The following is a 24,125-nucleotide window of genomic DNA, read 5'->3' as shown; positions in this document are numbered from 1 at the left end:
TTGGTTTCATCAGACCATAGGACATTCTCCCAAAACTCCTCTGGATCATCCAAATGCTCTCTAGCAAACTTCAGACGGGCCCGGACATGTACTGGCTTAAGCAGTGAGACACGTCTGGCACTGCAGGATCTGAGTCCATGGTGGCGTAGTGTGTTACTTATGGTAGGCCTTGTTACATTGGTCCCAGCTCTCTGCAGTTCATTCACTAGGTCCCCCCGCGTGGTTCTGGGATTTTTGCTCACCGTTCTTGTGATCATTCTGACCCCACGGGGTGGGATTTTGCGTGGAGCCCCAGATCGAGGGAGCTTATCAGTGGTCTTGTATGTCTTCCATTTTCTAATTATTGCTTCCACTGTAGATTGTTTCACTCCAAGCTGGTTGGCTATTGCAGATTCAGTCTTCCCAGCCTGGTGCAGGGCTACAATTTTGTTTCTGGTGTCCTTTGACAGCTCTTTGGTCTTCACCATAGTGGAGTTTGGAGTCAGACTGTTTGAGGGTGTGCACAGGTGTCTTTTTATACTGATAACAAGTTTAAACAGGTGCCATTACTACAGGTAATGAGTGGAGGAAAGAGGAGACTCTTAAAGAAGAAGTTACAGGTCTGTGAGAGCCTGAAATCTTGATTGTTTGTTTCTGACCAAATACTTATTTTCCACCATAATATGCAAATAAAATGTTAAAAAAAAACAGACAATGTGATTTTCTGGATTTTTTTTTCTCAGTTTGTCTCCCATAGTTGAGGTCTACCTATGATGTAAATTACAGACGCCTCTCATCTTTTTAAGTGGTGGAACTTGCACTATTGCTGACTGACTAAATACTTTTTTGCCCCACTGTATATGCTATATTATTTCCTTTCTTAGTTGTTTATATGTCAAAATTCATTATATACTTCTCTTCAGATTGGTCATGTGATCTCAGGGTGACCCTATGTGAATTACATGCCTTTATGTTCACTGAAGGAATTAATAGAACTGCATGAATGATGAAATCCTACTGTCCCCACAGCAGACTGAGATGCTACTGGCTCTAACTGCCTATGTGAAGATCTCCAGATACATCATGGAATTGGCAGCAGAGCATGGATCAGGGTGTTCCCACCAATAGCTTGGTTTGTGGGCACCTGATTTGTGGCTTACAGCTGTTTCTTCAGATATGTGACACTCTCAACTGTACCAAATACCACCTAAGGGACATACAGGTGCATCTCACAAAATTAGAATATCATCAAACAGTTAATTTATTTCAGTTCTTCAATACAAAAAGTGAAAGTCATATATAGAGTCATTACAAATTGAGTGATGTATTTCAAGTGTTTATTTCTGTTAATGTTGATGATTATGACTTACAGCCAATGAAAACCCCAAAGTCATTATCTCAGTAAATTAGAATACTTTATAACACCAGCTTGAAAAAAATATTTTAAAATCCGAAATGTTGGCCTACTGAAATATATGTTCAGTAAATGCACTCAATACTTGGTCGCGGCTCCTTTTGCATCAATTACTGCATCAATGCGGCGGCAAGGCATGGAGGCGATCTGTCTGTGGCGCTGCTGAGGTGTTATGGAAGCCCAGGTTGCTTTAATAGCAGCCTTCAGCTCTTCTCCATTGTGGGATCTGGTGTCTCTAAACTTCCTCTTGACAATACCCCATAGATTCTCTATGGGGTTAAGGTCAGACAAGTTTGCTGGCCAATCAAGCACAGTGATACTGTTGTTTGTAAACCAGGTATTGGTGCTTTTAGCAGTGTGGACAGGTGCCAAGTCCTGCCAGAGAATGAAATTTCCAAATCGAAAAAGCTTGTCGGCAGAGGAAAGCATGAAGTGCTCTAAAATTTCCTGGTGGACGGCCATGCTGACATTGGTCTTGACAAAACACAGTGGACCTATACCAGCAGATAATATAGCTCCCCAAACCATTACTGATTGTGGAAACTTGCAGTAGAGCAAGGCAGTTATACTGCATTATTATTGTCTCCCAGTAAAAGATTTCTAATTTTGTGAAATGCAAAACCTCAATGCTGCCCAGAAGCTGGAGTTACAGACATTGATAGGATCCTTTTCTTTTTTATGGATAATTGAAAAAGCTTGAATGTCACAATTGGAAAAGTGAAAGTCTTATTCTGTGACCTACGGTAATTCTTAGCTCAAACATACTGTAGTATGGTGAATAGTATTAAAATGGCAGTAGGATTAATACTAACTTATACACACTGAAGATTCCAAAGTTAAGAAACCAAAGAAAAGTAAAAGATATACAATGATACTAGTTTGCGCCTGTTCATGCATGCTTTATTTTGTTAGGATGTGCTAAGTATTTTTTTGTATGAAAAATACCTACTACTGTAATATTCAGTATATATTATTTACTGTATGTTTCCGATTATATGGGTTACCTGAGGCTCATTCTCCAAGGCCAAAATTTTTCCAATATCGTGCAACAAACCAACCAACTGGAACCAGTCTGAAGAAAGAAAATATGTACCGTAAATCTCTGGGAGCAGATGAACGACAACAAGAACAGACTATATTTTAACAACTAGTAAAGAGGTAAAAGCTACAGTACTGTGCAAAAGTTTTAGGCAGGTGTGGGAAAAAATAGCTTCAAAGTAAGAATGCTTTAAAAACTATCAGTATTAATAGTTTACTTTAACAAAATTCAAAGTGAATGAACAAAAGAGAAATCAAATTAAATCAAATCAATTTTTGTGTGTCCACCCTTTGTCTTCAAAACATCATAATTTTTTCTAGATAAACTTGCAAATGTTTTTGAAAGAATTTAGCATGGAGATAGTTCTAAACATCTTGGAAAACCAACCACAGATCTTCGGTTGATGTAGGCTTGTGCAAATCCTTCTGTCTCTTCAAGTAATCCCACACAGATTCAATGATGTTGAAATCAGGGCTCTGTTTGGGGCTATGTAATCACTAGACTGAGCACAGCAACAGCATACAGGGTATTTATACTGCATTATCATTATTATTGTCTCCCAGTAAAAGATTTCAAAGCAGACTGGGTTTTAATATATGCTGTACATGTCTAAAAAAGCACCAAGAAATCGACACCCCCTGATGAAGGAACAGTGCGTCCGAAACGCGCGTCGGGGTGCCCCAGATTGTCCTGGCTACCCATAGTGGTTTATATACGAATTGATTAAAGTAAGTGTTTCCCTACTTTACCTACCCTCCTTGCAATTGCACTTAGTTTGCAGCACTTTAATTTCTTATGCAAAGTATTGCATCCATATTTGCCATTTTTTATGCACATTGCGGCACTTTATATGCACATCGCGGCATTTTTTTACATCAATTCCTTACTAAATTTATTTTTTCTCACATATATATTTTTTATATATATTTTTCAGCGTTTTTAGTGGGTTTAAGTAGGGACCTTGTGGAGATCCAAATTATACCAGCCAGTCTGATAGGGGCACGTAATAATAATTTGGTTACATATATTGGACTTATCGATTTTATTATGTAATTTTATGTGTGGTATTTAATAAAATAATATTTTATTCGATTATATTCTTGTCTTGATTGATTTTTGGATCTTTTTACCATGTGAAGAGCTTGATCTTTTAATCTTTTGTAGTGTTTCACTACACCACTAGTACACTGGGTGTTTTCTGGGTCCTCTTTATTAATAGATTTTTATAGATAAATTTTATAAGTGTTTTTACTATCATTTATTTATTGCTACCCGGATAACATTGGTGTATTTTTATTAATAAGAAATCGACAATGTAGAGGACCATGGATGCAGAAACATTGAGACCAAAAAGCTATATATTTGTCATTAAAACAAGGCAAAGCTACTCAACAATTCACAAAAACATGGAGGGTGCAGAAAAATTGATGAGTCAAAATAAAATTGGGAATATTTGGTTGTAGGTAGTTTGTTTGCCAAAGTGTTGCAGAGCAGCACACTCATAAGTACAGGCAACAGTGAAGCATGGTGGAAGATTATTGAATGTTTGGGGCCGCATTTCAGCAAATGTAGCAAATTCTGAAAATCCAGACATTATTATCAATTATTCAATATAATCAGGGAGCAATCTGATTGGTTCCAAATTTATTCTGCAGCAACACAACAATCCCAAACATACAGCCAATGTCATTTAAGAATTCAGATTAAAGAAAAATATATGGAGTCCTGGGAGTGATGATATGGCCCCCATAGAACCTTTATCACAAAATCAAGTCTGTCTAGGATTACACAAGGCTAAAGAATTTGTAAAAGCCAACATTCACAGATCTGTGGTTAGTTCTCCAAGATGTTTGAGGCAACCTCCCTGTTGAGTTCCTCAAAAATTGCGTGGAGATGTCCCTAGAAAAAATGATGCTTTCACAATGTTTTGAAGGAAAATGTCATACTAAATATTGATTTGATTTAGATTTCTCATGTGATCAATCGCTTTATTTTTATTAGTTAACAAGTGCAAACTATTAATGGGGTTGTCCAGGTTTGGCACAAAAGTTTTCAGTCACTCTGTGAGGTTTCGAAAGTTTGAAGTCACATAAAGTGCATGCCGCGTGCTGCCAGAATTCTCAAATGCCAGCGGTGAGTGCAGGCGGTCATGTGACCCCAAGTATGTGATATACATACTTCCGACCATATTCAGACTAGGCACTTGCAACGTCGCTCAATTCACTTGTACTGAGTGAGGCAGCAGACTTCTAGTTGGAATGTGGCCAGGAGTATGCACATTGTATACTTGTGGTCACATGACTGCCTGCTCCCAGAGCTGGCACCGAAGAATCATGACAGCATGCACTGTTACTGCACCTGGTATAAGAGAGATGCCGTAAAGGGGCTACCAGGTACACATAAAATTGGCCATTTTTATGCGCTAAACGCTCTCATTTTTCATATTTCTAGTGCAGTAATGCAGTTCAAATTTCGTATTTCAAGTTTGCATGTTCTAGCGCTGCAGTGTGCTGCCTTATTTACTTAACTATATACGAGTTGGCGACTCTAGGTTCAGCACCTGTTCACACTTAGTCTATGTTTGGATGTGACGGTCAGGTTTTTGAAATGTATTCTTTAGCCTTCTGATCGTGCACTCCGCCTCCTAGCCACAGGTGTTTTATTACAGCAGGTCCAATACCCCTCCACAGAGAGAGAGAATTTTAGTCTAGGAAGAGGTTTCACATGTACCCATTCAGATGGAGACGTTTATTCTCAGCGAGGTAAGGCAAGTGTAGGACCTGGTATAAGAGAGATGCCGTAAAGAGGCTACCAGGTACACATAAAATTGGCCATTTTTATGCGCTAAACGCTCTCATTTTTCATATTTCTAGTGCAGTAATGCAGTTCAAATTTCGTATTTCAAGTTTGCATGTTCTAGCGCTGCAGTGTGCTGCCTTATTTACTTAACTATATACGAGTTGGCGACTCTAGGTTCAGCACCTGTTCACACTTAGTCTATGTTTGGATGTGCCGGTCAGGTTTTTGAAGAATGGTTGCAGACTTTTGTGCCAAATCTGGAATATCCCTTTAACACTTCTATTTTTTTTTAAAGTGTTCTTACTTTGTAGCATTTTTTGCATGCCTGCCTAAAACTTTCGCACAGTACTGTATACCCTTTTGTTCAGAACAAACATTTCTCAAAGGGAAAGTAAAATATATATTTTTTATTTTATTTTAAGTCTTGTTTAGCATCAACACATCGGGTATATATGTAGTCTGATTCTTGGGTCATTCATTACTCTACTCCGACTGTCACCTCTTCTTGCTAAAGTACAGTAGATAACAGAAAATATTACATGATTCTAGTATTAAACTCAACCAGGAAAAACATTGCTATGCACTAGCACTGCAAACATTGTATGTTTTCACTTTAGATGCATTGGAATTGTTCAACATTGTTACAAAATTGCACATATTACATACACAATATCATTACTGTCCAAAAGGTTTGTGGGATCAAATTAGTACAAGGGGTTATCTGGTTTTAAAGAGATTGTCCACTACAATGTGTAGTGGGCAGATCGATAAAAAATGAGCAGCACTATTTCTCATCCCCATCACATGACACCCGGCTGCAGCTGCCTCTGATGTCCAGTGATATCATGTCAACTTCTGGAATTGGAACCTGACTTGGCATCACCGAGGCGGGACCTAGTCTCCCTGAGTGACTGGGCTGTAGGTGGAGTTTCACCACATTTCACCACCCAGCACAGCTCCTGCATTGCTTTAGTTAACAGAGAGCAGCAAGCCTGCGCGATGCTGGGTGGTGATGTGCGGTGAAGTGAGGCCATACTGGGCCACCGGCCCTTCAAGGGGAGGCTGACATGACAAGGAGACGTGGGATAATGAGCGTTTTGTGCAGAGGGTAAATAGGGGGTTAATGTGAATGCAGGGGTGATGAGGTCACTGATGGGGAGGGGACAGAGGGATTTGAAAAAGGTGGGCTTATATAGGGGGGTAGCCATATTGGTGAGTCAACCAGTCAGGTACTCACCAGACAGAAACAGCTCCCACCCACCCTCCCTGTCTTTTTTTTTTGTTACAGTTTAGATCATGCTGGTGTGGAGGTTGAGATGGCTAGAGTCGATTTGGTTGGGTATGTACACTTTGCTAGCAAATTTCGTTTGGCAGCGTGGCATGGAGGGAAGGTCCTCTAATTGGTGGAAATGGAAATGGTGGATTGGTAGGGAGGGGATCTCACGAGGTCCTGGACTCCCATAAGGAATTTCAGTTGGACGGGGTCAATCCTATGGAAGGGTTAATCAAGGGACCCGTCAATTGTTTAGTGGTTCGGACAGGTTGGTTATCATCTGCCCCAGAGCTGGTGCTTAGCGGCTGGGGGTAAGACTTGACCTGGGGCCATGGTGGGCTGTTGGATACTTACGATTAGGCGTTTGGGGCTTCGAGGACCACACCCCCCTTTTTGAACTTTATTGTTAAATCGTTTTGTTAAATGTTAATAAAAGGCTGCTGTGGCCATTTAATCCAATTTCAGTGTAAAGTTTTTTATTCAACAATGGTCACCGCAACAGGTATTTGGAAAAGAGTTTGGAGAAAGGGTGTTGGTTGGCGAGAAGGTTAAGTTAACATTTAAGCTACTGTGACTCACGGATACCCTAATGTCAAGCTTGGCCCACAGCCCAGTCTAACAACTTTCTTGTTCATGCTTGTATGGTGGAAGTAAAGCTCAACATTGGGATCCTGAATAACGCAGCAAGAAAAGCAGCAAAAAAGCCAGAAAAACCAGCAGCTTTTTTTTTTACTGCCAAGCGATTAGGTTTTAGCAGCAAAAAAAGCAACGTGTGAACCCAGCCTTAACACAGTTGAACAGCTGCTGCACAAAACGTTTGCATCCGTTACAGGATGTGTATGAATAATTTGTTGATGCAAGTTTCATTCTATATTTTTGTACACAGTATTTGTCAGCAGGTATTTTTTATAGCATGTTTATACCTTTGTCTGGGTGAGCCTTGCGGATACCCTCTGCTGTTTGGTACGCATGGAAGGAGTTTGGGAAATCCACATCAGGATCAGATTCATCCACTAGATTATCTAGCAAACTTAAAGCCTCCATCACACTCATCTTTTTATGTGTACAAGAACTCCAGAGAGCGTGCTGGATAGAAAATTGATATAACATTTTAAGATGTTACAGCACACAAATCATAAGCCGAGGAGACCTACTATTCATACTAATATAATATTATGGATGCATCATTTGAATTGTTCCCATGGATGCTCTATTTTATCTGCAAGAGTTTGTGTGAATTCTGCGCCACAGGGCTGAGGAGTACAGCTTCTCACCTGCCAAAGTCCATGGCTCCTCTTTCGATTAGCTGGCCTGGAATGACATCATTGGTGCAGCGTGATGCATACACAATGTCACCCAAGGCCAGAAAATTAAAAAAAAGGCCTCTGGATGCCAGCAAGTTAGAGGTGGCCCTCCTTCTTCCACGCAGTGGCCAAAGACCAGTGCCATGTCTGGATTGGGGCTAGACAGCTTTTAAACTACAGATAATATGCAGCACAGTTTTTTTCTAGTAAGAATGTGATGCTCCAACCGTTTTCCAAATAAAATAGTAAGCTTTATTCCAACATTTTCAGGTATATTCTAAAAGATTGAATCCATTTTCATGGGTATGGTCTGAACTGTTGTAGGAAAAATAATTACCGGTACATATTTTTTTGGATATACCTGAGAATGTCACAATTTTAAAATATTGGGCAATGCTTGCTATTTTATTTGGAAACCGGATGCAGCATCACTTTCTTACTTGAATTTTGACTGTGGCACATGGGCAGGAATGACTTTCTCGTCACCAAGAACCCTTCAGTTGCCTTTAGGTCAGCTGGTAATAATCTTTTTAGCATTTTTGAGATTTTTTCTGTCAATTGTGGAGACATACTTTTCTGATGTCATACATTCATTTTCTGCTCTCTCTATTGCCTCTGTCTGTATAGGCCTTCCTAATCTAGACCTATTAAACAAACAATAAAGCTGTCATTATAATTCCTCACCTCCTATTGTACTGATTTCATCTAGTAGATAAACTCATCCTTTTGCACCAGGCTGTAAACAGACACACTGGTTCTATCATTCATGAGTTTTAACATTTTGAACTGACTGCTAAATAATTATAATATTTAGCATTTTATTTTAATATGATTTTTGCATAGCATTAAAAAATAGTTAAAAAGGAAAACTTGTCCAATAATATTGTGGCTAAAAAGTCTGTTATTAGTGTCCCTGAAATACGCCAATTGGAGCTAAATTGTTTCTTAATGTAAAGATGAAACATGGTTGTAATTGCATTCTTTAAAAGTTATCCACATCGTTGTGTTCTAGATGTCCACTTTGTTTAAAAATGTGGTTACCATAGATAATATTCACCCACTAAGCACACTTTGATGGTCATGGATGCATAGTAATGTTTCAAACTGGTTCTGCCTATCCTGGATCTGTGGGCGCTATCTGTAGCCTCTGGATATGTGCAATACACAGTTATTCCATTCTCTATACTCTCCGGATCCAAATCAAGGGGACCTGTGGTTATAGCATGACATCGATCATCTTACGTTAGCTGCACAAGGGATATTGGTGGGCAATAGTGGTAGAGCGGCGTCACATCAGCACCATGCACAGCTTTTTGGATTTCAATGCAGAACACAGTTCTCATGGGAATATAAAGCACATGAAATATAGGTTTATTAAATCAAATAATTAGCCCATTAGCGTTCTCATCAATAGTTTAGTTGATCCACAGATTTCAAGCCTTCATTGGGAAGTGGAAAATGTCTTTGTAAGAACACTTTTCACCTGTCCTTGAGTAGGGTATAACTGTATGATCACTGGGGTTCCAATCCATGGAATTCCCATCATCACTAGATTGGTCTTTAACAACCATGAGCATTTGAATATGGCATTTGAGCATGCAGCCAAATGGGGCTGATAAAAACAAAGGAGCTCAGAGGTGGGGGTCCCAGCTGTGAGACCCCGACTGATCATATATTGAGGTGTTTGAATAGTGTCGTCGCCCATATGTGCTCCAGCTACATATTTAGGATCTTGAATATTATAGTTGACCATGCTTGCTCTTGCTCCAGTTAAGGGAATCTGTCACCACATTTCAGTTAGGTAAAACAATAATATGGTCATACAGGTTATAGACAGAATGAAAAAATGATACCTGTCTGTCTCACATCTCATGCGTTGTTGCAAAAAAAGAATCTTTTATGACTTTATGTTAATGAGCACTTCCAAGCTCTGGGGAGGTTGCTGGCACGAAGAAAACGCTGCCTCTGCACTTATAAGGTGTGCAGAGCGGTAGTCATGGTCGAGGAGCTGCCTCATGTCACCCTGGCTCCTTACAAGTAAAACATGCCCCAGTTCATGTGTGCTATGTGTGTGGTGCAGAACACTCATGTTTCGGCCGCAGGCCTCCTCTGTCTCCATGTTTCCAGATCTTGGAGCAGCCGCACATAAATTAGGGGACGCTCGGTTCAGCTTAACCATTTCAACATAGCACAATATACTTTCATGTTCTCCGTTTGTTCAGCCTGAACTATACCGCCACTTACTAGTTCCTTCAGCCCCAGGAATTCTCTGTGTGGCTCCGCAGTACTCACGCTTTTCCGTGTCAATCTTCAATATTATGGAAGAGTTGTCAGCAGTTTCCATAGCCACTGACTTGTTCCCGAGGCTCTGGATGTTCCAGGAATGTCCGCAGAAAGTTCCACAGGATTCCGTACTGCCAGAACAATAGATACTTCTCGTGCCTCCAGCCCACTGCCTTTGAACTTTATTCTCTTATCTCCAATATTGAACACTATCTGTGTCTGATGTAATCAGGAAATGTTCCCCCTTTTTGTCTGACCTGACCCCTTCCTATGCTGGGCGGGTCCAAAACATGTTAACTGAATTCTAACCTGCACACTATATCATACTACTAATATGTTCACCACTGCATAACTCCTTTCCCAACCTTCCCTCTAAGCCCTATACTAAACCTTATGTCCTAAATCTACTTCTATACTTTCCCTATGCACAACACATTACTCACAGTGTACATTACATTACAGAACCACATAAAGTAGTACCCATAATCTATGCAATTCTACATTTTACAACTCTCAAAAATACAATAAAACCACATGTCACAATACATATTTTACAATCGTTGTCTTCAGGGGAAGGTATACGACAGTCTCTGTCACAGCCTTACACACTTTATTAGCATATATTTCTCCTCCCCTTAACATTTCTATGTCCCTGTGACATCGGGTGTTTGAGATTAAATTGTGCGCCTGTGCACACCATCTCCTGTTGCTCCTCCTCAATGTTCTGCCCTTCTGAGGCCATAGGCTATACTTTACTTCCGCACAGGTGTCGATGAGTCACTGGTATTTCCGCTCCCGTTGTCGGGAGTACACCTTCTCTGCATGCCAGAGAACACTGCTTGAGGAGTGAAACTGCTACACCCATTCCTTCTCATCAACCACAATATCACAAAATATAAAAACAGCTGACATGGGCTGAGAAAGGTGTGGACTCAGTGCCGGAGCCCACATCAAGGGAGGGACACGACGTGCGCAGTACATGTACGACGCATGATGTGAAGGGGTGGATACATACTGTACATATTTTTATCACAGAGTGTCCTTTTTTATAGACTATCCAGAAATATTTGAATGGTTGGAAACTCTACAGCAGGGAAGGCAAGGAGCTACTACCTCATTACATCACCATGGTGCCATGAAGACACCCTGCACTGGCTAACAGCAACTTTCACCATATGCTGAGCTGGCACATAATAGCTAATCTTTGTGCAGTGTACACCACACACCTCTAATCCTTCACAAGACAGCCTTAATACACATCATAGTGCAAAGGTGGCCAATGGCAAGATTCTCCCATTACACAGTGCCCCCCTTCAATCTGACAGTCAGACTTGCAATATATTTTTTTCCTTTTTTACTTGCTCTTGCTTCCCAAAAATGTTTCCCATGAATATTCCCTGGCATATACCTCTGTCAGAAGACTCCAGCATATGCCATTGTATACTGTACAGTAGCATATGCCAACATTTGACTCCCGTTGTAAAACAAAATATATGTTGTGTACATACAGTATACCAATATGAACCTTGAATAAAGAAGATATAAACAAAGCCTAAGTTATAACATTTCTACTTGATAAAATACTTATAGAGACATTTGCACAATTTAACTCTGAACATTGACCTATGTGATCTGAATTTAGGCAATGTGAGAAAAGAACATGATGCAGATCTCATCATGAAAATGAAAACAATATTCTCAGACAATCAATACTGCTATCAGTCACTGTTTGTTAAGTAACTATTAGTTATCAATAGTACCGTTGCACCTAAGACACGAGATTAAACTTAAATTCAGATTGTTTACTATACATTTTGTATACATTCTACATGCATTCCTTTACGAGATAGTGGCAATGTCATGGGTTTACCTCGACAGAGAGGAGCCAGAAGACCGCAGCGTATGATTTCTCCTACTCCTGCACTGATTAGAAGCACTTCACCTTCATATTAAACGGTGCAAGTTTCTTCTAGTAGTGCAGGGGTTAATCTGCTCAGTTGAGAGTTCCTGGAAGCTTTCCTGTGTTAGGCTATGCGCACACGTTGCGGATTGGTGTGCGGATTTTTCCGCACTGTTTTTGCAAAATCTGCAGGTAAACCGCACTGCGGATTACCTGAGGATTTGCGGTGGTTTTTGTGCGGATTCCACCTGCGGTTTTACACTTGCAGATTCTATTGAGGAGCAGGTGTAAACCGCTGAGGAATCTGCACAAAGAATTGACATGCTGCGGAAAAAAACCCCGGTGCGTTTCTGCGTGTTTTTTCCCCGCAGCATGTGCACTGCGGATTTTGTTTTCAATACGTTTATATGGTACTGTACAACGCATGGAAAACTGCTGCGGATCCGCAGCGTCAAATCCGCACCAAAATCCGCAACGTGTACACATAGCCTTAAGGCTCTCAGGCAGCTGTGCACTGTTAGCCACTCCCATCTCTTATATAATCTGGGCCCTGGCTAGCACTCATTGTCAGAGTAGCTTTTGGCTGCATGGCTGGAGGTTCTTGGTGGTTGTTATTGTAGAAAGTGTTTGGTGGATTTATCTGTGACTATTGCTGGGTTTTCAGTGTGTGATAATTCCCTTTATTCTCCTACTTTAATCTAATAATAATAATCTTTATTTTTATATAGCGCTAACATATTCCAAGCGCTTTACAGTTTTTGCACACATTATTATCCTACTTCGGTTTAAACCCATCTTCTACTCCCCAATGCATTCCTCTGTTGTCTGTGTGAGTGTTTTGTATGTTTGGTATATTTCGTTATCCCTATTTGTATCAGCTTGTTAGTCTGGTAGGTGTATTGCGGTACACTACTACTCCCCTCTTCCCTGGGTGAGGAAGGCTACAGACTGAGGGCGGGTTCAGGAGCTTAAGCAAGGTATGTGGCCCAGACATCTTCACCATCAAAAGTAATCTGAGGAAGAGGGCAAGTTAGAGCACTCCTAGTATTAGGATCTGGGAAGGAGCCACTGGTCCCGGGACACCCAACAACAGAGTCATGACATTAGCTCTGACCGAAACTGAGTGTGAATCCTATCACTGCTCTGACAGGGCCCGACCGTGTCTCCCGAGTCCAAACTACATCCACTTTGGCAGGGAGACCGGCCGGCGGAGTATTGCTCCAAGTTTTGGTGGTGTCTACTGACACTAAGTGTAATGAACCTGTGCTCCGTAGACAGTTCTGTCAAGGACTGTCAGTAAGGGTGAAGAATGCCTTAGCCCTTTATGAAACTCCAGTTTCCCTTGAGGTGGCCATGTCTTTGGCTATCCGGGTGTATCGCCATCTTCGCCAGAGAGATAAAGAGATACCCCAACAATGAGCAGTAGGTGCGGGGCCAAGGGAAACCTGGTCTGAGTCATCTGAGGAACCTATGCAGTTGGGTGGGGCAACTCGTTCTGGAAATCAGACTGTAGTCTGGCATAAAGGGGGAGTATGTTCCTACTGTAAAAGAAAGGGCCATTTTGTGGGTGCATGTCCTTCCCTATCTCACTGTAAACAGCTGCTGGAAAACTAAGGAGCTCGGGTTGTGGGGAGGTTAGCAGCCCGGGTGTGCATATCTCCTCCATGGGTAGGAAACAGTTTGCTCTGCCTGCTGAAATCCATCTGGGCAAAAATAAGGTGGTTATTTCTGTCTTTCTGGACACTGGGGCAGGGGTTAACTTGATCGACGCTAGGTTTGTCCATTTCCAGAGCCTCAAACCACATACACTGTCCAGACCTATACCATCATCTCCATCGCTCCCAGCCCCCTTGAGACAGCGATATTTTGAGATCCAGTTTAGAAAACCATTTTGCTCCTGCAATCTGAATAAAGAGATGAGAGGGAGTGGACACGATTCCCAGAACATGATCTGACTGAGGTCGCGGAAATCTAGGCAAGGTAGTAACCCCCCATATTTCTTTTTTTTTACCAAGAAAAACCCCAGAATGCACTTAACTGGAGAAAGCTGACTGGGGCAGGCACTAGAAGCAGGGTTTCATGTAAAGGAGTTGTACAATCTAAAAAAAATAGCATCTTTCATTACAGAAAAATGACAGCAGATAGATAAAGCAAGTCAATTGGAAACTTGCTTATGTTCATGCTGTTTAACTAAGTAAAGCAATTTAAGAACTTGAGAACAACTCTTTAATTGTACATGTTTTGCTTCTGGTTACTGTACACTGGGACAATGTTGGAGGAAGGCAAACTTGGCGTTTACCCAGGGGCCCTATCTACAAAGTTCGTCAACTGCTTCTACTGCCTGTTCCTGAAGTGAGTGGGTGGCAGCTGCCTGTCAATTGTGATTTTACTCTCAACAGACTCACAGCTCAACTCTTTACGAAAGTCAGAATAGTGTTAGGATACAGTCGTTTTCACAGTTTTGGCAGTATCCATTGATAATATCACAGCGTATTTACTGAACCAGGGAGAAGCACTATGCTTGATCCAGCCAAGTCCTGCCAGGCTACTCTACACAACTGCTGCTGTGCACTATAAGGGATACGAACCTATGTGCTGTCTAAATTGAATGCAGCCGCCCACATTTCCCCAATCGGCCAATTCCTCCAGCACTGCTAATGAAGTGTTGTGCTCACTCAGGAGGAGAGAGGAGACACCGGACACAACTCAACTGCCTCCTTTTCCTGTCTGGATGCCTCACATTATGTGTGGAAAAGGACTGGCATTTGGGAGACAAGTAAAGCAGGTGATAGGTCAAAGTCCCCAAGCAGACCGTGTTCACAATATATTATGTAAAGGCATTATTAAAATCAGCCTCACACTATAGCATTTGTCTGGAAAGATTCAGCCAATCAGAGAGCTGTTTACTTGCTGCTTCTTGGCATATGCTGCAATTGTACAAGCACCTGATTGGCTGTTTTGAGTGGGCTGTATCCTGCAGGAGGAGTTGGCAGTGATCTACCCACTTCTCTTTGGAAGCTTTGTCTCCAGAAGACTGTTGATCTGTGCTATCTGAAAATAATCATTCAACAGGGTGAATTTGTCAGGAATACTGAGGTTGTCTGTACAAATGAGCATGTTTCTAACCCTACATTGTTATCTACTTGCCAATCTTATCAAAGGAGAAGTTATACCCACATAGAGGTCAGAGGTCACCGCTGTTTCTGCAAAGGAGGATTGGAGGTGAGGGGGGCAGGATGTATTAGTGACAAAAGAATTAATTTTTTATTGTCTGTAGATAATAATACAAAATTACCTACACCAGCAGCGTGATGTATGTATTACATTTTTATTGTCTATAGATAATTATACAAACTCAATTTTTGGGTTTATTTTCGCAGTGCTACTTATGTAAGATTATTTTTTTTGTGGGATGAACTTGCCTTTTGACTGGTAATGTTTTGGTATACATTTGACTTTTTGATTGCCTTTTATCCTGTTGCTTGTGAGGCACGTAAAACAAAAAGACAACACTTCTGCCATTGTTTTTGTTCTTTTTTACGGTGCTTGTCATGCAGGTCAAATAAGGTGCTTGTTATTTAGCTCTGGTTGTCACAGATGTGGTCATACCAGTCATGTGTCTTCTTTTTTACATGATAATATTTGTGCAATGTACTGAATGGACTGTGTCAGTGTTGTTGGTGGAGTATTTCAGGATCTGGGTCACATGAATGTTGCCCGAGGTCACAATTTGTCTAAAACCAGCTCTAATTATACATTGGGTTCCTGTAAGTATTTTTTCAAATACCTTCTATTGAGCAACATAAACATACACTAATAGGCCATACTATTAAAATTACTTGTGTTATTTGGGTCTCCCTTGTCCATGAAAAAGATCAAAGAATGGACTCCACAAAAGCTCTTAATTGGGTTTCCCAAGAATGTAATAAAATGGCCACATCATGTGATTCAAATGGCAACCCATCGGGCTCTCAGTGCCGGCACCGAATGGTGCCAGAACGCTATTAAACTTCAGGTTAATAGCGATATTTTATATGACAGGTTCAGTTTAAGTCCTATAAATTGGAGGCTTGTTGGACCAGACTTACTTTTTCCTGCATATTCTACAGATGTTAAAATGGGCAAAACTTAAGACAGAAACAATTCATTTTTTACTGCTTAGTTTCAGCTTTCTGCATTTAGGGCAGGTAAGGATATGATGTGGCCTCACTTCATTTGAGCTGGACATTACATTTATATAACTTCCCATTTGCTGTTTTTCCATGTTCAGGACCTGGTCCTGCTCGGCCCTTATTCACACTGGCATCACTATGATGCATGGTTAGGTTTTAATACTAGAGGTGAGGATTATCCCTATTTGGGTACACCTTGACGCTGGTGGGATGGCTTTTATGCTTTATTTGATCAAAAACAGTGTTTACTAAGTACTCTAGTTATTAATATGGACTATTGCTTTTACTTACAGCAGGGTATATGCTCATTTTATTTCTGTCGTAGGTTTTGTCTGTTTAATGGCCAATGTGAACATGCTCCTAGTTTGCATGCATACCAACTTATACTCCAGTTCTTTTTTTAGGTTCAGATGCTAAAATGGATTGAGCTATGGAACAAATTTGATGACCGTTTTTTGTACTTTCCTTCAAATCGTTCCCAACCGATTTTTGTCTCATGTGCTACAACAATGATTAAAAGTCACATCCACATGATTGCCAAGACACATGGTTACCCATCAGAACATTGCCCAGACCATCACACTGTTTTGCCGGCTTGAAATCTTTCTATAGTGCATCCTGGTGCCATCTTCTACCCAGATAAGCAAAGCTCTTGCAGTTGACCATCCACATGATATAAAAAGAAATTGTGATTCACCAGACCAGACCGCCTACTTCCTTTGCTTCATTGTCCAGTTCTGATGCTCATGAACAGGCAGCAAGCTGTGATGTGCAGTGAGTTCTGACACCTTTCTTTCATAGTCAATATTCCTTTTTTCAGCAATTTGTGCTACAGTAGACCCATGCGCACCAATGAGCCTTGGGTGTCCATCAGGTACAGACTGGGGCTGAAATTCAGCCCTGGCATTTGAAATCACACAGGCCCATGCATTCCCCATCCTCATGAACCAAATGTGGATATATTACTAACATTACCCTGGATGGAGGAAAACAAGATTTACTCCAAGACCAATATTTCTAATGATACTTGTGACCTGCTGGAGTAACTGACGGAATCAGTGACTTTGTGCTCCTTCACACCTCTTAACAGTATGGGTGTCTTGAAAACACTGATTCTGCTAAAAACGTAGCAGGCAAGGCAGCCCATGACTAGACAGACCCTTCTGGCATTTGCCAGAATTGCCAGATGGCCAGTCTGGCCCTGGTGTCCGTAACCCTTGGCACCAACCAGTGAAAATGTCCCACAAGACCAGTTGTTTTGGAGATGCTCAGACCCAGTCATCTCATCATTACAATTTGGTCCTTGTCAAAGTTGCTCAGATCCTTTATACTGTATTGATTGTTGCTGCTAAATACACTGCTCAAAAAAATAAAGGGAACACTTAAACAACAGAATATAACTCTAAGTAAATCAAACTTCTGTGAAATCAAACTGTCCACTTAGGAAGCAACACTGTTTGACAATCAATTCCACATGCTGTTGTGCAAGTGGAATAGACAACAGATGGAAATTATTGGCAATTATCAAGGCACACTCAATAGAGGAGAGGTTCTGCAGGTGGGGACCACTGTGGTCTCAGTGTAGCATGAGACGGACTTTACAACACACACAAGTGGCTCAGGTAGTGCAGCTCATCCAGGATGGCATCTCAATGCGAGCTGTGGCAAGAAGGTTTGCTGTGTCTGTCAGCGTAGTGTCCAGAGGCTGGAGGCGCTACCATGAGACAGACCAGTACACCAGGAGACGTGGAGGGGGCCGTAGGAGGGCAACAACCCAGCAGCAGGACCGCTACCTCAGCCTTAGTGCAAGGAGGAACAGGAGGAGCACTGCCAGATCCCTGCAAAATGACCTCCAGCAGGCCACAAATGTGCATGTGTCTGCACAAACGGTTAGAAACCGACTGCATGAGGATGGTATGAGTGCCCGACGTCCACAGATGGGGTTGTGCTCACAGCCCCACACCGTGCAGGACGCTTGGCATTTGCCACAGAACACCAGGATTGGCAAATTTACCACTGGCGCCCTGTGCTCTTCACAGATGAAAGCAGATTCACACTGAGCACATGTGACAGACGTGACAGAGTCTGTAGATGCCGTGAATAGCGATCTGCTGTCTGCAACATCCTTCAGCATGACCGTTTGGCAGTGGGGCAGTAATGGTGTCGGGTGGCATTTCTTTGGAGGGCCGCACAGCCCTCCATGTGCTCACCAGAGGTAGCCTGACTGCCATTATGTACCGAGATGAGATCCTCAGAACCCTTGTGAGACCATATGCTGGTGCGGTTGGCCCTGGGTTCCTCCTAATGCAGGACAATGCCAGACCTCATGTGGCTGGAATGTGTCAGCAGTTCCTGCAAGATGAAGGCATTGAAGCTGTGGACTGGCCTGCCCATTCCCCAGACCTGAATCCAATTGAACACATCTGGAACATCATGTCTCGCACCATCCACCAACGTCAGGTTGCACCACAGACTGTCCAGGATGTTGGATGCTTTAGTCCAGGTCTGGGAGGAGATCCCTCAGGAGACCATCTGCCGCCTCATCAGGAGCATGCCCAGGCATTGTAGGCAGGTCATACAGGCACTTGGTGGCCACACACACTGCTGAGCATAATTTCCTTGTCTTGAGGCATTTCCACTGAAGTTGGATCAGCCTGTAATTTGATTTTCCACTTTGATTTTGAGTATCATTCTAACTTCAGACCTCCATGGGATATTAATTTTGATTTACAATGATCATTTTTATGTTTTATTCTTCTCAACGTACTCCACTATGTAATGAATAAAGATTTGCAACTGGAATATTTAATTCAGTGATATCTAGGATGTGGGATTTTAGTGTTCCCTCTATTTTTTGGAGCAGTGTACATCCCTGTGATGTCCTATGCTCACCCCTTATTAATGGAAATTGAAAGATCGCAATATTTCAGAAACAAATAATATTTTTTCTTTGTTGTGGCAGAAATAAGCTACATTGTTGTTTTATTGATTGGGTTATTGCAAATTATGCTTTTTATAGAGCTACTATTGATTAACCTGTTAGCTTTAATATACTTCAAGTTAATAAATTACTATTCAACTCTTTGGATGATACTAAGAAGGCCAGTTGACCTTTAAAGGTTAACCTCTTCAAAAAATGAATGCGGTGTTAACATGATATAAGCATAATCTATGTGAATACAATCGTGACTGTACAGTTTTTATGCAATTTTATACACAAAAAAATCAAGTTAAACCCACCTTTTCCTTCACTAAGTCCACAGTTTGGTGTGTGTGCATTAGAGAATAGGTCATTTTCACTCTGTCCACCAGAGGGCCATCCTAAAACAAGCGGAGAGAGAAATATCTTTTATCTCCTAGCTCCGGAACATGGATTTACTATTAGTTCTCTAGCACTTCTCAAGGTCTGTAACTTAACTAATGATTGATATTCAGCATGAATTGTAATGCTTAACCAAGATGCTTGACTTCTGTGAGATAGGTGCGAATCTGGATGTTGGTCATAAAGCTGATGTAGTATATTAACATTTTTGCAAAAGTATTTCATACTGTACTATGCAAAAGCCTTGTCCTAAAGCTTCAGAAGTATGGCTCAGGTGGCAATGTGTGCACATGGGCACAGAATTGGATATGGGAGAGAAAAAAAGATTTGTTGCAAAGATACATAGGTTTTGCTGAACATGAAATAGAATAACACAAAGGAACCTGGGGCCAGGTGAGACCTTACTTTTTGCGCGCCAAGTTAATGTTTTTATTGACACCATTGGGGGGGTAGATATGATGTTTTGATCGCCCGTTATTTCATTTTAATGCAAAGTTGTGGCGACCAAAAAAATTAATTCTGGACTTTTAATTTTTTTTCTCATTACGCCGTTTACCGATCGGATTAATTCTTTTTATATATTGATAGATCGGGTGATTTCTGAATCCCAAATATGTGTATTTTCAATTTTTAAACTTTTATATTTTTTAATATTTTTTAAAACTTATTACTAGCTTCAATATTCTCCACGGGAGACTAGAATCTGATCGCTTGTGCTACATAGAGCAGGGCTGCAACCCTGCTGTTTATAGCAGAAATGATCACTTGCTTAGAGCTCTGACTGTTGGCCAGCGCTCATAGGTCCCCAGCAATGACAACCACAGGAGTCTTCTGCTGACCCCAGATTGTCATGTTAGCCAACCCATCGGTGACCCGTGGTCATGTGACACGGGACACCGATGGGCGTGGTTTGCGATGTGTTTCTGGCGTGTGCATGTTAAATGCTGCTGTCAGAGATAGACAGCTTCATTTACCATGTTAACAGCGACGGGTGGATCGCGATTCCACCCGCGGCTGTTAGGGGCACATGACAGCTGATCAAATCAGCTGTCATGTGCCGGAAAAGGTGCAGGCTCCGATGAAACAGGGGGAGGCACCCTATGCCAGACACTGCACATCATTGGGCTTTAAGGGGTTAAAAGCATTTATTGATTATGTGCCTGGATTTGGTACATAAGCACACTAACCAGTTTACATGACCTTAGGGACTATCAGTTGTCTATTATCAGCAACTATTGGAGGCTAGCCATTGCCATATTGTGGGCATGATTTGTTGTATTTAACCATCTTTTGTTTTTTAAACATTTTTAATCTTTATGCTCCCTTTTGTATGTGTTGCCGTATGCTTAATAAAATTATGTTTTCATCCAATTTGATCCCTTTTTGTAGCATGCATCTTTCTCTTATTTCCCATGCATCATTCTTTCGAAGGACATTACAAAAGTCTATGGGACATTGTTTTTGTGTGGGGGAAGGGATAGGCAAAAATGTATTTAAAAAAAAATTATAGTTAGTTATCAACTTACAAAATACTCTGTTCCCAGAGATAGTTCTGGCAGATTCTATGCTGGCTTTTAAAAAAGGAATAAATGCTTATCTAACTTAACTGTATCAATTAAGTACACAGCTCATTACTCTCCAACTCAGAGGGTATTAATCCACGAATAACCAAAATTGGAAAGGGAAAAATAAATTTGAATAGATATGTACAGTGCATGTAACATATCCACATTTCTATTTCTATTTATAAACAACATCTCAATCTAAACAACATCTCAATCTAAAATCATTAACCCCTTAAGCCCCAAGGGTGGTTTGCACTGTAATGACTGGCCAATTTTTACAATTCTGACCACTGTCCCTTTATGAGGTTATAACTCTGGAACGCTTCAACAGATCCTGATGATTCTGACATTGTTTTCTCGTGACATATTGTACTTCATGATAGTGGTAACATTTCTTTGATATTACCTGCGTTTATTTGGGAAAAAAACGGAAATTTGGCGAAAATTTGGAAAATTTTGCAATTTTCCAACTTTGAATTTTTATGCCCTTAAATCACAGAGATATGTCACACAAAATACTTAATAAGTAACATTTCCCACATGTCTACTTTACATCAGCACAATTTTGGAACCAAAATTTTTTGTTAGGGAGTTATAAGGGTTAAAAGTTGACCAGCAATTTTTACAACACCATTATTTTTTAGGGACCACATCTCATTTGAAGTCATTTTGAGGGGTCTATATGATAGAAAATAAGTGTGACACCATTCTAAAAACTGCACTCCTCAAGGTGCTCAAAACCACATTCAAGAAGTTTATTAACCCTTCAGGTGTTTTGTAGGAATTTTTGGAATGTTTAAATAAAAATGGACATTTAACTTTTTTCACACAAAATTTAATTCAGCTCCAATTTGTTTTATTTTACCAAGGGTAACAAGAGAAAATGGACCCCCAAAGTTGTGGTACAATTTGTCCTGAGTACGCTGATACCCTATATGTGGGGGTAAACCACTGTTTGGGCGCATGGCAGAGTTCGGAAGGGAAGGAGCGCTATTTGACTTTCCAATGCAAAATTGACAGGAATTGAGATGGGACGCCACGTTGCGTTTGGAGAGCCCTTGATGTGCCTAAACATTGAAACCCCCCACAAGTGACACCATTTTGGAAAATAGACCCCCTAAGGAACTTATCTAGATGTGTAGTGAGTACTTTGACCCACCAAGTGCTTCACAGAAGTTTATAATGCAGAGCCGTGAAAATAAAAAATCATATTTTTTCACAAAAATGATCTTTTTGCCCCCAATTTTTTATTTTCCCAAGGGTAAAAGAAGAAATTGGACCACAAAAGTTGTTGTGATATTTGCCCTGAGTACGCTGATACCCGATATGTGGGGGTAAACCACTGTTTGGGCGCATTGCAGAGCTCAGAAGGGAAGGAGCGCCGTTTGACTTTTCAATGCAAAATTGACTGGAATTGAGATGGGACGCCATGTTGCGTTTGGAGAGCCCCTTATGTGCCTAAACATTGAGACCCCCACAAGTGACACAATTTTGGAAAGTAGACCCCCTAAGGAACTTATCTAGATGTGTTGTGAGAGCTTTGAACCCCCAAGTGTTTCACTACAGTTTATAACGCAGAGCTGTGAAAATAAAAAATATTTTTTTCCACAAAAATTATTTTTTAGCCCCCAGTTTTGTATTTTCCCAAGGGTAGCAGGAGAAATTGGACCCAAAAAGTTGTTGTCCAATTTGTCCTGAGTACGCTGATACCCCATAAGTGGGGGGGGAACCACCGTTTGGGTGCATGGCAGAGCTCGGGAGGGAAGGAGCGTCATTTGGAATGCAGACTTAGATGGATTGGTCTGCAGGCGTCACGTTGCATTTGCAGAGCCCCTGATGTAACTAAACAGTAGAAACCCCCCACAAGTGACCCCATATTGGAAACTAGACCCCCCAAGGAACTTATCTAGATGTGTTGTGAGAACTTTGAACCCTCAAGTGTTTCACTACAGTTTATAACGCAGAGCCGTGAAAATAAAAAAATATATTTTTTTCCCACAAAAATATTTTTTTAGCCCCCCAAATTTTTATTTTCCTAAGGGAAACAAGAGAAGTTTTTTTTTTTTAAATTAAGGGTAGTACTTACTCATTTCATGCTGCACCTGAGGTGTACTTTCTTCATATGTAGCAAACATTTGCCGGCAGATACGCTGAGGCGTCCTTGAGGGCACGGTCGGCATAATGTGCATCACATACATCCCATATTTCGTGCCTCTCTTGCACCAAATCTATCAGAAGATCCACCTTAATTTGCCTTGACATCATGCTGTACTCCGTGGAGGCGTGCTGTTGGCTTGCTGTTGAACTTCCCAGGCTATTTAGCATGTCAAAACTTCCTGAATAATGGCTGAGGCAATTTTCTGTCACCTGGCCAATGCCTGAGAATTTCTCATAAGTCACACGCATGGCCCATGTGCTGTGCGATTTTTTATCGCACCCATAGACTTGCATTGGTGTTTCTCAACTGAGATACGCGGACAATCGCAGCATGCTGCAATTTCACTAGCAACTGTAATACGGACGAGAAAAAAACGGATTATGGGAGCTGCCCCATAGATTAACATTGTACCGAATGCTATGGGATTTTTTATCCGTATTACACTGTTGTGTGACCCCGGCCTAAGGCTACTATTTGGCCGTGAACTGCCATGGCAAAGATCAGGACCACACAATCATGATCTCAGGGTGCCGATGGGGATAAAGAGGGAGCCCCCACACTCTGTTAACCATTTATATGATATAGTCATTATTGACAGCAGCATCTAAGGGGTTAAACAGATATGAACAGTGCAAACACTGATCGTGGCTGATACAGCAAATTGTCAGCTATAGTGTACAGCTGACAGCTGCTGGATTGTCACCTGTATGGGGAGGCTATCCTCATATATCTCAGGTCAGTTAAAAGATGTATTGACAGTCATTTAGGGGTTAATGGGGTTCCCGGAGGAGGCCCAAACAGGAGCCAACCATGTGGAAGTGATTAGTATGGAAGGTTTTTGCCAGCAACAGATATTAAAACTGGAGGCAGAAAGGCGTGATCGCAGAGCTCAGTGGGAGGCCATGGAACAGTGTAAT

General features: G+C 41.3%; 1 protein-coding gene across 1 annotated transcript in view; it reads right to left on the bottom strand.

Moving 5' to 3' along the window:
- Positions 1-24,125, bottom strand: part of MIOX (myo-inositol oxygenase) — a 44,168-nt gene that overhangs the window by 15,017 nt on the left and 5,026 nt on the right. The window contains exons 3-5 of the mRNA XM_069762076.1: positions 19,404-19,484; positions 7,428-7,590; positions 2,398-2,465 (exon numbers count right to left, since the gene is read on the bottom strand). Coding sequence (XP_069618177.1) covers positions 2,398-2,465; positions 7,428-7,590; positions 19,404-19,484 — 312 coding nt within the window. The remainder of the gene's footprint in view (positions 1-2,397; positions 2,466-7,427; positions 7,591-19,403; positions 19,485-24,125) is intronic.

This window comes from Ranitomeya imitator, chromosome 4 (assembly GCF_032444005.1).
Source record: "Ranitomeya imitator isolate aRanImi1 chromosome 4, aRanImi1.pri, whole genome shotgun sequence".
NCBI lineage: Eukaryota > Metazoa > Chordata > Amphibia > Anura > Dendrobatidae > Ranitomeya > Ranitomeya imitator.
Note: the sequence above shows the minus strand (reverse complement) of the source record. Positions and strands in the feature narration are given on the sequence as shown.